Source organism: Pipra filicauda, unplaced genomic scaffold (assembly GCF_003945595.2).
Source record: "Pipra filicauda isolate LSUMZ 115617 unplaced genomic scaffold, ASM394559v2 scaffold10_size6260569_pilon, whole genome shotgun sequence".
Classification (NCBI taxonomy): Eukaryota; Metazoa; Chordata; class Aves; order Passeriformes; family Pipridae; genus Pipra; species Pipra filicauda.
This window is the reverse complement of record NW_024103541.1, coordinates 3,369,703-3,386,070: the sequence shown is the minus strand read 5'-3', so window position 1 is coordinate 3,386,070 and position 16,368 is coordinate 3,369,703. Positions and strand designations below refer to the sequence as shown.

Here is a 16,368-nt window from a genome sequence, read left to right as displayed (position 1 = left end):
GGCTATAATCTATAATGAAGTAAAAAACTCTTTGATCTTAAATAACATCTTACCACATCTAACCACTACCACCAGTGCAAGGAGCAAAGGGAGTGGAATGAGGTCAGATGAGACGGAAGAAGAGATGAGCCATGAGAGAGTACAAAAGGAATTCATCTTGGAAGAAGTGAGCTTGTAAGGAAAAGCAAAGCTGTTTCGGAAACGAGTTCTGCTTTGGGAGACCTGACTGCTACAAGCCACCCTGGCAAGGTCCTCTCTTGCCCTTTGTGCCCTCTTCTAGAGGTCACCCTACGTGTGCATCTCTCAGCAGATTACTTTCTCCCCCTTCTTTTCAAGATCCATTCTGGGAGTCCTGGTTGCTATTTGGAGGAGTAGAGGCGATCCAAACTTGTGACAGTGTTAATCACAATCCTGACCTTGTCCTTAGCCGTACGCCTTGGAGAGAGGGTTGTAGATCAATCAGGGATAAATTACTGTCTGCATCTGACATTTCCTTCTCTTCCCATACTTTATAGAGGTAGGAGTGCCCTACCTTGCTCGCCTTTTCACTCCTTTCCCCCTGAGTTGCTTGCAGGTGATGTTTTTCCCATTTTCCTCTTACATCCAGTTTCTAGCTTTTAAATTATGACCAGTGAGGTTTCCTACCATTCTGTTTGGGACACCTGCTCTTGTTCTCTCCATTCTCCCTGCAGTTCAGCCAGGAGGGCACCTACACCTGCACACTGTGAGAGGTGTGGAAGTCCAGACTACACAAAGCTTCTTTCTGGTTGTCATGGATTTACCATTTTAGAACTTCAGGGGGAAAACTGTTTCCCCCCACCACACTGGTGCCTGGCTGGCCCGTGTTTCTTAGGAGCCAGCAAATACTGGGGGTTAAAGCTCATCCCTCCTGCCTGGTTATTGTACCACACCAAAGCCAGCTTTTGTGCTGACTGTGCCCTGGAAGGTGAGGCTGGGCTATGGTTTGCAAACCCCCTGCATGGCTTTCAGGGAAAAACACAGCCAAATTTCTATTTTAAGACATTTTGGGGAATTATGCTTATGCTTTTGTTGAACTATTACAGTTGGATTGCACGTGGTGCTTGGAGATCTGGGCTGCTAGAGGAAGAGATAAAGCAAAATATTCCTCAAGAAAGCTCTTGGATACTGTGGACTTCCTTACAGGCGGACTTTGCCAAATCCTGGTTTTCAAGCACTCCTGTATTATTCAGCACGTATTATAAGTCCCTGCTGAGAGGCTGAATGCTGATATTTGTCACACAATACATAGACCTGCAGTACCCTGGCAGAGGAGGATGGGACTTCCTTAAATATCAAATTGCAATGAGCACACCCTGGAGCATCCCAAGTGCCTTTTGACTCTGAGTATGAAGCAGCCAGTTCTTCAAAGCTTTGTATGGCAGAGGCATCAATCATTGGACTCATAAGCCAGAATGCTGCCTTGTGGGAGGCTTGTATGACTTGCTTTGGACTCTGCAGGATCTCCTTCGCTTCTGCAATATCTCATTTGCATTCCTAGTGGTTCCAGAGAGGAAGTTTAAACACAAGAGGAGCATGAGCTGAACCTGGCAACAGCACACATCAGTGGACCTGAAAACTCAGTGGGGCCCTCACACCTCTCTATGTGGACATGTGATCTCTGAAACCTAGTGAAGACCAACAGAGATAATTACTATTGAGACTTTAATCCCTGTCTCTTTTAGCAGAATAGCGGTGCAAGGATCGGAGTGAAAGCAGCTAGGCCTGGAGGAACTAAGGTTTGCTGCTCAACTCAGAAGGGCGTTAGTCAAGAAACATGGAAGTTTTATCTATATTAATCCAATTAGTACTTTACTTTGTAACAATCAGCACTTCTCCAGCCCTGCCTTTGCTACCACTGTGTAGGTAGAGCAGGTTTTCGTGTCCCAGGGTAGGAACAGCTGAGGTTTGTCCACACCAGGAACTCGTCGCAACTCACCAGAGGGACAGCTGCATCTGGGCTCAGCTGTTGAAATGTAGGGTATTAATCTTTAAGCTGTATGCAGGTCAAAGGCACTGAAAGGAAAAACAAACAGACCAGGAGAAGGCTAAGGGGCTGGAGTAGCAGTGGTCATTAATGCGATCATTTTTCAGCGTGACAGACAGGCACAGATAGGAGTGAGGAGGAGAGCTGTGGGAAGCATTTTCCAGGTGCCTAAGGCAAGGTCATGTCTTTGCCAGCCAATAGCACTGGGTCCCTAAATCCCTTCCTCTCCTTTGACACGCTCAGCCCATGCAGGCCTGCAGAGATGTGCTCAGCAGAGCTACCTCTCATGGCCCGAGATGCTGCCCCATCTCCCTCCAGTCACTGTCCCTGCAACGGAGACACCTGACAAGCTGTGGCCATGCAGAGCAGTGGCTTTACTGAAATCACACCTGAAGATAGAGCTGCAAACCTCAGGTGATAGCTTTGCTGAATCTTAAATTGCTTCTGTGAAGCAGCCTTCCTCAGGGAGCATCTTAGACTGACCAGAGCAGCAACAGGCTCTGCCTGGTGGTATGTTAGACAGGCAAACACACATACAGTACCTATATGAAAGTCCTCTCATTTCTTGTGACCCATCTACACATCATCTTTCCAACCAACTCCTCCCTTCCCCCTCCCTTCCTCCCCCTCTCCTCCCTTTTCACATTTTCCTCTTCTATCTCACTCTTTAAAAACAAACTTCTCAGCCATTTCCGGAGCTGGAGCCACTCAGCACAGCTGGAAGAGCATGAGCTGGCCATGGGCTGCTGCTGCTGGCCCCATCTGAGTCTGTGCCCCTTATTTTCTCTTCACCTTCCACTCTTCAAGAAATTTAGCAAATTAAGAAGAAAACAGCATTTATTGCCAAAGCAGACTTGTGTGAAGGAAAAGTGTGTGTGTGTGTGTGTGTGTGTGTGAGAGAGAGAGGTTGAGTCTGTTTGCCATGGGACATTTGCCAAGTGCCACATTTTTTCAAGCAGTAAATCTGGACATTGCTCAGTTACGATTTGCATGAGTCGTGATCAAAGTGTGCTGCTTTCCAGGCCTGCTCCCCAAATAAAATTCTGTGACTCTGCATCTCGTTCCAGAAACGGATGACCCGAGCGCAATCCTCTGCGCCTACCCGGTGAACAACTGCGTCATGAAGTTCACCTACTTGGAGCTTCCCAGTGGGAAATCCAACCTCACCGTCCTCAAAGAGCCAGGTTGACCCTCCTTTGGTTTCCTTTTTAACAGCAGAGGCTGCCTCAGGAGAGGTGATGGGCTGCAGCCCAGTGAGTTGCAGCAAGGCTGGCTTCACTGGCTGTGTGTGTGAGCAGATAAACTGGGATGATTTAAACTGAAGTGTTTTATAGTGCTGAAACCCAACTACAAATGCTCCCAACTTAGTCAAAAAAGGACTCCAAGTAAAACATGCACCTGAGCTGCCAGCATTGCTAGCAAATGGTTGAAGGGTTTTCTGCCAACTTAGGATACTGAATTAAAATAAATAGAGCCTATTTAAGTAGTAAAAAGCATGCCTGATTTGGGGATACAGCCCCCAGGAACAAAAACATCAGAAGGGGACACCTGGTGCTGCTGCTGGTTAAGTCAGGATGTTAGGAAATCCCTGTACCAGCTAAGGATTTCTACATTGCCTAAGAGCTAGCTCCTATCCAGGCAGTGTAAGGGCTGTGTGTCCCTGCTCCCTTCCCCAGACTGCACAGACAGCTGTGCTTCCCAGCGTTATTTTAATCACATGCAATGCAGTTGCTCAAAGAAAACTCCTCATGGGGTTTTAGGACAAGCTGGCAAGCATCCAGCAGTAGCTTCTTGTGATCTGCTCTGGTCCTCTGAGGCACAGGCCAATATGGGAAAGACTGAGATTCCTTATGTTTTATTTAATTTGTGCTGCAGCTTGCACTTAATTGAAAGACTAGTTGATTAGCTGACAGTTAATGTACTTACTTAAAGTCCTTAGAGATCACCTGTGTCCCTGTGGGCCAAAGGCTGAGCTGGCTTTTGCCAGAGGCACCTTAATGCTCTGCATCCCACATGGGTCACCTGGCATTAAAACCCTGCGTCACTGTTGGACAGTGGCACTGCAGCCCTACTCTTCCCCTGGAGCGCTACGTGACATCCCAGCTCTGGTGACATGCATGAGAGCTGTCCCTTTGACCTGCCTCTAGCAAGGCATTTATTTAATAATAAAAAGAAAAACAAAACACTTTGATTTCAGAGGGGACTGTTGCTTTTTTTAATTTAGTCACTGCTGCTAGTGCTGCCCTGAGTTCACTTGCATAGTGGCTGCAGTCCAGATTATTATGTTCCAGGACCCAGATACAGGCTACGCTCACACTGGAGCTAATTACCTTTTCTCCCTCATGACCAGCCTGCAGCTCAGCCCCCAGCGCTGTGACGATCGTGCTGGCAGTGATTGGCAGTGTGGTGCTGATTGGCATCATCTTGCTGGCACTCTGGAAGCTGCTCGTCACTATTCATGACAGACGGGAGTTCGACCGATTCCAGAGCGAACGCTCCCGGGCCAGATATGAAATGGTGAGCCTGGGGCAGGGGTGCTGCTGGTGTATGGGGGTGCTGTTGGGATGTGCTGGCAGCAAACAGCTCTGCAGTGATGGAGAAGGGTGGCAGGAACAAGGGATGCAGGTGCCATGCCCTGCAGTGCCTTGCAGCACACTTCAGGGTCCAGCATGTCGCACTGCCTTCCCCTTGGCAAGTTACAAATGCTCTGCAAAATTATACCCAGCCCTTGCTTTCATCATCTATTTCTCAGCAGAGCTTGAGGCTGAAGGGGGTAGGGGAGAGAGGACCACACCCCAACTGTGGTGGCAGCCAGATTGGTCAGGTCTCCAAGGGGGTCCTTGTGGGAAGCTTTGGGTGGGGTTGATCAGCATTTGAGGGCATCACCTCTGCCTGCAGGCAGGATGGAAGGTGTGTCTGATGGACCATCTCTGGATAAACAACACTGCAGTTTGGATCTGAATGCTCAATTCACTCAAAGCTAAACATAGTGCTATCTCCAAACTAACTGACACATTTTCACCATGACACAGACTTTGTTCCTCACCTTTGTTCTCTTTGCTCCTTTCTCCAAAGGCATCCAACCCTCTCTACCGAAAGCCAATTTCCACACATAACGTAGAGTTCACGTTCAACAAGCTCAATAAGTCTTACAACGGTACAGTTGACTGATGAGGTCTGAGCGCCTGGCACTGCTGTGGACAATTGCTTGACTGTACGTGCTGCTTCCCCACTTGAAGATGGGATCCTCTTCAGGTACGAGAATCCCTTACGACAGGACTGGTCGATGACCAAAGCCTGTTATTTGCACAGTAAGGAGAAAGGTCTGGTTCATTCTGGAGGCATGGACGTGGAGGCAGGCTCCCTGCCTGTGCTGATGGACTCTGAGCCGTGTGTGACTCCATACCCCAGCTTTCTGGATTTATTAAACCTGCCAACTAAGTCAACCAGGTGCCATATTGCAGCTTTAGACATATCCCGTTAGAAAGGGTGACTAGATCAAAAATCACGGGAACCCACGCCATCACAAGTTCTTAGGGGGGAATTAGCTTAAAAAGAGGAAGGTGTTGGAAGAATTTGTGTAAGAAATTAGGATACAAATGTTCTGCAGTTTTTAGGATTTTTTTTTTTATAAAAAAACAAAATAAAACTATTGTGCATATATGATGGCTGTGAGGAGAGTTCATTGTTTCCTTGCTGAGCCCCCCACGAAAAATGGGGCTTGCTACTGCAAGCAGGAGTGGTACTGCCTGATTGATTTATTAATAGAGCCTTATCAGTCAAACCATAGCTATAAAAATAGGAGGTGGAGTCGCAGGGACTGCTGCCGAAGTTATGTTGATTTAATACCCTGCTGTTGACCCAGGGTGGGGAGTGCTTCAAGGAGCTCCTGCTCTGAGCTGGTGGTGTTAAACAGATGGGAAACTGGTGGGAGCTCAAGGGAAATGGGAGTTTAGGCTGAGGAAACTAAATTAAACACCCATCCCTTGGAGTGTGCAAGCAGGCATCCGGCCTGGGTGCCTGCAGGAGGGCAACTGGGAGCACACAGCAGCTCATCCAGACCTCAGACTTTTTACCAGAAGACTATTGCTGTGGGGTCCAGTGGAGCCCAGCTGGAAAAGCAAGGGAGCCCTGAGCTTTTGGTTGGAAAGGGAGCTGAATAAAACACAGTGTTTTTGCTTTACAGCATACATTTCGCTTGTTTTTTTCAGTTTCTTTTCCCCCACTCAAACCTTTCCCCCACCCAAACCGTTCCCCCAGTCCCATGTGTTTTCCTCTGGAGCTGGGGTTTGGGTTACCATGCTAACAGCTGCAGCTTTAAACCCACACAGACAGCGACGGGACTGGAGCCGCCACAGGAGAAAAAAGCTGGAGCAATTGCTACTGCCTGGGGTTTTTTTTCCTTCTTTTTTTTAAATTTCTTTTTTTTTGGCTCTTCACCCTGAGCAGATCATGCAATAGTCAGCTGAAGGAAGCTTGCCAGGGAAAAGCAAAAACAAATGGTGTTCATTGTTTTGACTTGCTCTTCTCATTGGAAAAGGGCCACGGGCCCATCCTTCCGGATTTTTTTTTTAATGTGTTTTTGCCTCTATAAACAGAAGCTCTTATTTGTTCAGTATAAACAGCTCTCCTTCAAGAATTTTATGGTTCCCCCTCCTCCTATTAGCAGCACTGAAGAAATGCAGCAGACCAGACTAGAAATATCTTGGAATGGGGATTTTGAGGAGGGCAGCAAGTGGCACATTGGCAGCATCGGCACTGATCAGGTAGGGTAAAAAACCCAAAACTCAAGCAAATGAAGTCTGTACCCTGTCTTCCCACTTGATTCCACTAAATCTACCCCAGCAGGGGTGGAGGGTGCAAGGGCAGGCTTTGGTTAGATGCTGGTGTTGCCTTTGCCTTTGGCTTTTTGCCACCCACTGTGGGTGGGCTGGGGGCTGTCCTGCCTCCTCTCCACAATAGCACAAGCATCAGGACAGGCCTGAGCGCTGCAGAGGAGCAGCTATTCAGAGCTCCATGTTTCCTACACAATATTGAGGTCCAGGCTTAAGTTTGCAGGCTGAGACATTGTGTATTGACACATTTGCAGGCTGAGACATTGTACACATTGTCCCATTGTGTACCTGGGACTAATGCTGCCACAACGGGGAAGGAGCATTTGGGTTTTGTGACTAACCCACTGCCTAGTGCCAGGCTGGCAAGACAGATTTCATCACTATCACAAAATTAAAAATAGGAAACAGTCAAAAAATAGTCATCATGAGTAGACAGAGCAAGTTTTAGCATGGTTCATGTGACTGCCTCACACAAGCCATACTGCCCCAGGCAGGGAAAGGGGGAGCAGGAAGAAAAGTGGAGAGAAAGGAAGGACAGGAATGCTTTAAACCAGCTTTGCTACCCAAAGCAGCAAACACTGTGAATACAGTTTTGCTGCAATCAACTTATAAGGGACCAAGCAGTTTAAAAATAAATCCACCCCTTTGCACTCTGAAAGGAAAGGCATGGGCAGTGCCCCCCTGCCACCCTTTCCCTTGCACCCTAGCAGATTACCTTTGTGCTGTGGCATTTCCCACAACACTGGGTTAGTATCGAGACACTGCGCAATCCAGGCAGTTGTCGGGAGCCAAGATTTGACTCATTGCTAAGGGGTGATTTGGGCAGGGAGAGTGGAAAAGAGCAGAGAAAAGGCTTGGGGATGGGACTGCAAGTGCCCTCCTTCCCCTGCACAAGGATGCTCTGCTGTAAAGCAGACTGGTCTGCAGAGTGGGCAGGGAACAATGTGGGAGCAAGTAAGCAAGGGAGGGGTGCCACAGGCCAGGCTCCCAAGCCAGGATAGAAAAAGAAGGGAATAGTTGGTGCTGTCAGTGAAGAGCATCCTGCTGCCTGTGGCACTGCAGTGGGTAGTGCAGAGCAGCCCCCATCCGTCCCCACCAAATTTAGCTTATCCACAAGGTTACATCTGAAAAATTAGAAGGAAGTGATGCTAAGGCTTTGCATGATGGTGTAAGCAGATCTGCCTTTACCCCTGCAAGTGTAGTGCCAAGCACAGTCATGAGAATGGTGTATTTTAGTCAGCAGCAGTTTATTTGTGTCTGTAAATACACACAGCCTGACCACAGCTAGCATTCCATAATGAAAACTCCAGCAAAACGCATCAGCGGGTCAAATGTGATGGAAAAATGTCAGTGCTTGTCTAGCCAAGCTGGAATCCGGATGCCATTGCAACATCAGCTCCTCCTGTTTCCCCAGCCACAGCTGGAGTCTGCTGCCGCAGGGCCACTGGGCCTGGGGCTCACAATGCCTTTTCCCTGCGCTGCTGGTGTTTCTGGGGGAGGAGAGAACACCATTCCTTGGGAAAAGTCAAGGCCAATGGCAGCATTACTTTGTTAATTGTGGAGATGCAGTGTAACCCTTCACTGTTACACAAGCCTGAGTGAGACATGCCCTCCTGCATCCTCTTGCCCTTTGTGGTGGACTAAGGTGCTCAATAGCTGAAGGCAGAGCATGAGCTCTGGAAGATGAATTCTACACACTCTTGCACCTGTTTAACCTTGGATTTCTCCAGCCACGTGGAAAGCGAAGGAGCTACTGTATTGAGAAGGGAATCACTAAGATGCGTGACAGGAAATACCAAGGTGAGGTAACTCACTACATCTGCAGCCCAGTAGCATCTCCTGGCCCTTGTATCTCAGCATCATCTCCATAACTGAGTACATGCCGAACTGGAATTGACTGTTGTTCTTCTGCCTCCTCTTTACTTCCAGACTGCCAAAAGTTAAAACAATAGAGCAGAGACCCAGCAGTTTATTTCATCCTTTATTGATGCCCTTTAGTTTATGCTGGTGTTCATTGGACAGAGCCTGTCAGAAACCTCTCCATTCAGCTGACACAACCCAGGCTCACCCAGCCTGTGGGTGGGCAAAGGCTGAAACTGTGGGTTTGCAGGACCCTGTCATGCACAAGGACACAGAGTCTTTATTTCCTAAATTACTTTATTGTATTTTACTACAAGTCCCAACTATCAAGTCAAGCATACTTATGATTAGCAAAACAGGTATATCTATAATACAAACTGCTACAGTTATAAGGCTGTTGTGGTTTAACCCCAGCAGACAACTAAGCACCATGCAGCCACTCACTCCCCTGCAGTGGGACAGGGGAGAGAACCAGAAAAGTGAGAAAACTTGTGGGTTGACACAAAGGCAGTTCAATAAGCAAAGCAAAAGCTGAACACAAGCAAAGCAAAACAAGGAATTCATTCCTTCAGAGTGGCAGGTACATGTGCAGCCAACCCCAGGAAAGCTGAGTTCATTCACAGTGATGGTGCCTTAGGAAGATAAATGCCATGACTCTGAACATCCTCCCCTTCCTTCTTCTTCCCCCAGCTCTGTGCGCTGAGCACGACACCATATAGTCTAGGATATCCCTGTGGTCAGTTGGGATCAGTTGTCCCAGCTGTGTCCCTTTCCAACTCCTTGTGCACTCCCAGCCGCCTCGCTGGTGGGGTGAGGAGCAGAAGAGGCCTTGACTCTGTGCAAGCACTGCTCAGCAGTAACTAAAACATCTCTGTATTATCAACACTGTTTCCAGCAAAAATCAAAATCATACCAGCTGCTATTAAGAAAATTAACTCTATCCCAGCCAAAACCATCACAAGCAAATCAACAGGAGCAGAAATCAATATTAGCAGTAATGAATACTAGTAGCAATTTTATATTTCAGTTTTACAAGTCACGATAAAATTACCACTAGTAAAGCAGCAAATATACTTATCAGTAATTATTATTTAATGCAAGAGGAAATGTTCTCAAATTGTGCCAAGGTAATTTTTAGAAGTAGTCTAAATACTTCTATATACAATATACCAACAGTATACTTCTATAGGGAGGTTTAGATTAAATATTAGGAAAAATTTCTTCACTGAAAGGGTTGTCAAGCATTGAAACAGGCTGCCCAGAGAAGTGGTGGAGTCAACAACCCCGGAGGTATTTAAAAGGCACTTAGGGACATGGCTTAGTGGTGGACTTGTCAGTGCTGGGTTAACACTGGCATTCAGCGATCCTAAGGATTTTCTTCAATCTAAGTGATTTTATGATTTTATGATTCTAGTCTAAATCTTTCTTTCCTGGAGTGAAGAGGTCGTGTTTAACTTCCGAGGTATTTCAAAAACAGACAGGGTGCTCAGAAAGGCAGCAACCCTCCTCTTGTGTGTTCAGCTCCCAGGGTTATTGGATGGCAGCACAGACTAAAAATATATACTAATGAATTTGAAGGTCTTTTCCAACCTAAATGATTCTATGCCTTTATATGTGTGTACATGTGTGTGTGTGTGTGTATGCCACTGTCTATGTATATGTGTATACATATATGTATATACAGAATCACAGAATATCCTGAGTTGGAAAGGACCCAAAAGGATCACCGAAGTCCAAACTCCTGTACCCACACAGGACAGCCCTAAGAACATATATACATCTATATATACACACATATATGTAAAATTTTGCTGGTACCAAGTGCTCATCAAACCCATCCCAGAAGTGAGGCCAACTGACAATGGACAAAGTCTCACTTGGACAATGATCCGCATCACAGAGCCTGGAGTCAGCCTGGCATCCCTGGTGAGGGATGTATCATGGGGAACAGCTGTTTGTGCACACTGGGATGCATCAGAGAAAGATGCTCCATTTTGGGGTAGAATTAAGTCCTTTTTATACCGCAGAGACATAACGAGGAATAGGACACCGCCACTTGGAGCAGGCAATAGACTCTGCTAACATCTGTTTTCACCTGGCACAGTCAATAAATGATGCAGAGCAATGTTTGTATTTCCAGTCTGTTTTTTCTCTTCTATCAGTTAGAACAGATGATGGCAGTTACCAACTCTTCATTTCTCTGGATGGTTTCCTCCTTCTCCAGCCTTTTTTTTTTTCAGCTTTCTAGTAGATAGATTGCTGTTACAGTTCCTTGGTTTTGCACCTTGCATTGATGGTATCTCAGGATTTCTCTGCTTTCTCAATACCCAGCTGCACTCCCAGTGCTGCTTTTGGCTCCCAGACTGGCAGGCTTTTTTGCTGTATTTGAGCAGAGGTCGTCTTCTGTTCAGTATTTTCCCCCTTACAATCAGGGCTGCTCCCATTGCTCCACCCTGTGGCCCATGACCACTGACAGGTCACTAGGAGTGAGACTACACCTGCCCAGTGCGTCTCTCTTGCCTCCTAATGCGTGAGGCGGAGGAGACCCATGTCCATGTCAGGCCCAGAGCTGCTGAAGTTCCTGAGGGGGTTTGCTGGTTGAGGCACGAGTATACCGTACTGCTTTGGGTAAAAGTGATGCAGACAGTGCTTTGATACAAGATAGAAAAGCACAGACCCTGCAGCTTAGACAAGAGCTAATGTCATGGAGAAGTGCCTTGCCCATGCTCTGGGCTCTGGCAGGCGGGTGATTGCTGTGGCTGGCCTACTGGCCAGACCCCAGGCAGGGGCTGCCCTTGGGCTATTTGGTAGATGTGTTCCTGAGTAACATTCACTTCATATTCGATTTGTTTGGCTTTGTTAGCATAGAAGCAGCATGTAGTTAGTATTCATTAACACAGAAATACCCCTTTGTGTGCCTAAAAGACAATCCAAGTAGGTTTAGTTAACCCCACAGTGATGATTTCCTTAATAATTTACCTGTGACAGTAGCCAACTGTGAGAGTGAGCTAATCTCCATCTGTAGATTATTTAGAATTTCCATATTAACATTTTGGGTAATTTCAAGTGTAGTGAAATTAATAACAACTACTCAGTTTAATTAAGCAATACCCAAGTTTGGAAATAGTGCAGGTCCTAACTTAGATGGTCTTGTTACTGCAGGGTTAAACACTCTGCTCTGATTACCTACAGGTTAATGCTTGTGTTGAAAGTTAAATGTCAAATCTGGAGATGGAAATGCCTAAGGAGCAAGATGTGCTGTAGTACAAGAGCCTGTCCACTGTGGTGGTAGACTCTTAGAGGGATTAGTGCTGCAAAGCCAGAACCTTCCAGGGGTTAAAAGTTGACCACCAGCTTCACTCATAGTCATTGTCATGTTTGTAGAATGAATAGAAAAAGAATTTGGTTTTGTTAATCAGAATGTCCAAAAGAGGTTACAGTCTATACAGCCAATTATGTTACATCATTATGTTCCAATTATCATTAGTACTAAGCCAACTCTGTAAACAGCAGCATGTAGCATTAGGACCGATGAGATTACAGTATCTTTCACAATTCATGTTATTCATGTCCCATATAAGATGTCAGAGTCCATTAAAAACCCCTTTGTTTGTAATTGCTGATTCATTATTTCAGGTCCATGAGATTTCCAGAATCAATATGAGCTTGTATGCTGTCCCATTTACACAGAAACCATGCTTGGGTGTGGTTGTAACACAAAGTGTAATTACAATTGCTTGTCTTCCTCGCCCAGATTGAATTTGTGTCCTGGAGCATCATAATGCACCATGGGGCCTCACCATATCAAATGTGCTTTAAAGGTTGTTGTCAATAATTTGGTGTACTGGGGAGTAAGTATGCCAAATTGGGTTGATTCCAAGGTGCTATGGAGACAGGGTCTGCTGGGCATCAAAATTTGGCATCTAATGATCAAGGGTGGTGTAAGCAATACTAACAATCCAATTTGTTGCCTGCTTGAGAAATCATATTCATAAATTGAACGTGATCACTATTCCATTCTTGAAATAAGGGAACAAGCAATAATGTAATTACGAGAGCTGATAGATATAATACAAAAATTATAAGAAAGAAAAGTGCTCATGATGTTGTTTCATTTCATGCCAACTTGCCAAATCGGTATGATGAATAAAGTAGGACCAAAATCCAGGAATAACAGTATGAGTTTCTGGTTGCTGATGTTGCAGTTAGGATGACCTGAAAGAAAAACAGAATCGCTTCATTCCTTTTGGATATTAGTTAATATGGATATTCCTTACTTAGAAATGAGATGCCTGTCACCCTAGTGATTGAGAGGGCTTTAAATTAGGTTTGAAGGGCGGAGGGGAAAAGACCAGGCCTAGTGGATGAGGGAAAGGCTGTGGATGTAGTCTACCTGGACTTCAGCAAAGCCTTTGATACTGTCATCCACGGCGTTCTCCTGGAGAAGCTGGCAGCCCATGGCTTGGTGTCCTAGTTACAGGGGCTGGGACCAGTTTATCACTATGTGGGTGTAACCAAAACTGTGTATTCTACAGCCTTTATGTCATTTCTGATTGACTGTTAATAATGGATCATTCCCAGCAGCTGCCTGGGGCACACCTGACACCTCAGGCTACAAACTGGGTGTTAAAGAACTCTGCAAGGAGCGTTTCTTTGTCTTCACACCAATGACTCAGCTTTGATAACTCCCCTCCAGGGAGGCATTAGCACCTTCACAGCAATTGGCAACATAGCTTTGTGAATTTCTAGATGAATTTATAAAGAAATATGGCAGTTTAATACCACTCTGTGAAAAAGATGTCTTTAATGAAGATTTCTCCCATAGAAAACCTTTTATCACCAGAGAAATCATGAAATATCAAGAAAAACATCCCAAACCCTCCACTTGCAATTTCCAAATCTCCTATAATAAGCACATACTGGAGGCTGAAGTGAGCTTAACAGGGCACAAGTGTAAAAAGCACCCCATTGCGATCGGCCCAGAGGCCCCTTGTATCCTTGGCATAGACTACTACAGGAGAGGGTACTTCAAGGACCCAGAGGGGCTTTTGATAAAGCCACTGTGGACACAGAGAAGATCAAGCAGCTATCTACCCTGCCTGGTCTCTCGGAAGATCCCTTTGTTGTGAGATTGCTGCGAATTGAAGAACAACAGGTGTCAATTGCTACCATGATGGTGCACTGGTGGCAATATCAGACAAACCAAGACTCGTTGGCTCCCCTCCATGAGCTGATTCATCAGTTGAAGAGCCAAGGAGTCATTGGCAAGACTCACTCACCTTTTAATGAATAGTCCTATATGGCCAGTGCAAAAGTCTGATGGAGGGTGGAGGTTAACAGTGGACTATTGTGGGCGTAATGAAGTGATGTCAGCACTGGGTGCTGCTGTACCAACATGTCAGAGGTACAAAACAACCTACAGCGGAAGGCATCCAAGTGGTATGCAACAATTGACATTGCCAACACATTTTTCTCAACTCCTTTGCAGCAGAGTGCAGGCCACAGTTTACTTTCATGTGGAAGGGTGTCCAGCACACATGAAATTGAGTGTCCCAGGGGTGGAAGCACAGCTCTACCATTTGTCATGGACTAATATAAACTGTTCGGAAAAAAAGTGATGCCCCTGAACATCTACAATAGATTGATGACGTTGTGTGGAGCAACAAGGCAGAAGTTTGAGATGGCAGAAAGAGTAATTCAGGTTCTTCTGAAAGCTGTTTTTACCATAAAGAAAACCAAAATCAAGGGACCTGCACAGGACATTAAGTTCTTGGGAATAAGATGGCATGAAGGACACCATCAGGTGCCTATGGATGTGATCAACAAGATAGCAACTATGTCCCCATGTTGGGAGGAATGAGTTAAAAGCGGTAGATGGATGAGGTGGACTGTAAATCTCTGTATTTAATATCTATCTTTTTATTGTAACATCTTTTAATATCTGTAATAAACTATTAATTGGTGCCAGAACATCTGCTGCCACCCCCTGACCTATGAGAGAGAGCGAGTAGGTTTAGGAATGTACACTATGAATGCACTGGCCACTGTTATCCAGTTTCCATTAGGGACCAATAGTGTGTAGGGATGACAACAGAATCATAAACATGATGCACCATGCTCCAGTGAGCTTGCAGCTGGAAATAACCCTTGATAAACTGATGTAAACTGCAGGCCAGTGATCCTCTGGCATGGACCAAGTTTAACAGTGCCTATGTCTCTGCTTGTGTGACTCTGCCTGGGTGTTGCTTCAGTGATCCCCTGGTTAGTGAGGTAATGGAAATAAATTTACTCTTTGCATTCTAGCCGTGGGTTTGTGGTTGTCCTGGCTGCCTGCCTATGCTGACTCACACACTCCACCAGCTAACAAGAAGGACACAAGCTTTCCTAGGCCTTGTGGGGTTCTGGAGAATGACTAGGTTATAGTCAGCCCGTGAGCCCTCTCTGTTGAGTAACTCAAAAGATTAACCATTTTGAGTGGGGCCTTAAGCAGCAACAAGTTTTTCAGCATATCAAACAGGAGATAGCTCATGCAGTAGCTCTTAAACCTGTCTGGACAGGACCAGCTGAGCAAAATGTACTTCACAGTGCAGCTGGGGAGCATAGTCTCACCTGGATTCTCACTCAGAAAATATCAGAAGACCATTTGTGTTTTGGGGCCAGGGTATTTACATATAGTTAATATCACACAGTTATAGTTAATATCACTGTTTCATGCAGAATCACAAAATTTTCTGAGTTGGAAGAGACCCATGAGGATCATTGAGTCCAACTCCTATGCAAATGCTCCACACCCTGAGCTAACTTCACTTAAGGTCTTTGAGGATCAGAAGCCCACTACACCTCAACTGAAAAAGAGATAGTAGCAGCATATGAAAGAGTTCAAGCCACTTCAGAAGTTGCTGGGTGTAGTGGTTTGGACTTTGTTTTCCCCCAGAGGCTAAGAAAAGTGGTAGACCCCAAGGGGTGGAAACCCCTGGAAGTTTTGAAATTCTGCCCAATGGGCGCTCCTGCAAAAATGTAAACATCCCACAAGCTCACCGGAAGAGATGAGTTGTAGTTTTGGTTGTTGAGAAGTGGTGGCCATGTTGTAGAGCCACGAGGAAGGGGCTCTGAGCCCCTCGGGGCCTCTGGGGCCTCCCAGCCCCTGGCTGGGGGGGGACTGCAGAGACTTGGAACAGTGCTAGACTGGACTAAGTGTCTGTAGTTAAGCCAGGAGATGTTTTCTCCAAGCTGGGCAGTGGAGACAGAGCAGAAAGCAGAGATGCAGCGTCCAGAGACTGGCAGAGAGCCAGGATAGATAAGACCTGAACCGGAGGAGCAGCAGGAACAACATGCAGCACCGCAGAGAAGACTCCTGGAAGGAGAGCCGAGAGAAAGAGAGCCAGCAGCTGAGAGACAGAGTTCTGGGGGTAAGACTGATACGAGATTCCCCCAAACTCCTTTGAGACCTCCGAGAAAAGGAGGAATAGATGGACTCCTATTTGAGAGGAGCCTTGGAGTACAGCAGTACCGGAGAGAGAGGAGCTAAGAAGCTCAAAAGACGTCCCGGAGCTGGACCGGGACGGCCAGATGGAATGCGGGGGGAGTTGACCTTGGCTCCCCCCTCACACTGCTGCCACGGTGGCAGCCTGAGAGACAGGGCACAGAGGCCCTGCAAGCTTGAATCTC

The 16,368-nt window shown here is 46.3% G+C and overlaps 1 protein-coding gene across 1 annotated transcript in view; it reads left to right on the top strand.

Moving 5' to 3' along the window:
• Positions 1-5,671, top strand: part of ITGB5 (integrin subunit beta 5) — a 59,472-nt gene extending 53,801 nt beyond the window's left edge. Inside the window, exons 13-15 of the mRNA XM_027723603.2 lie at positions 3,073-3,189; positions 4,356-4,522; positions 5,081-5,671. Coding sequence (XP_027579404.1) covers positions 3,073-3,189; positions 4,356-4,522; positions 5,081-5,176 — 380 coding nt within the window. The 3' untranslated portion in view covers positions 5,177-5,671. The remainder of the gene's footprint in view (positions 1-3,072; positions 3,190-4,355; positions 4,523-5,080) is intronic.
• Positions 5,672-16,368: the final 10,697 nt, after the last annotated feature.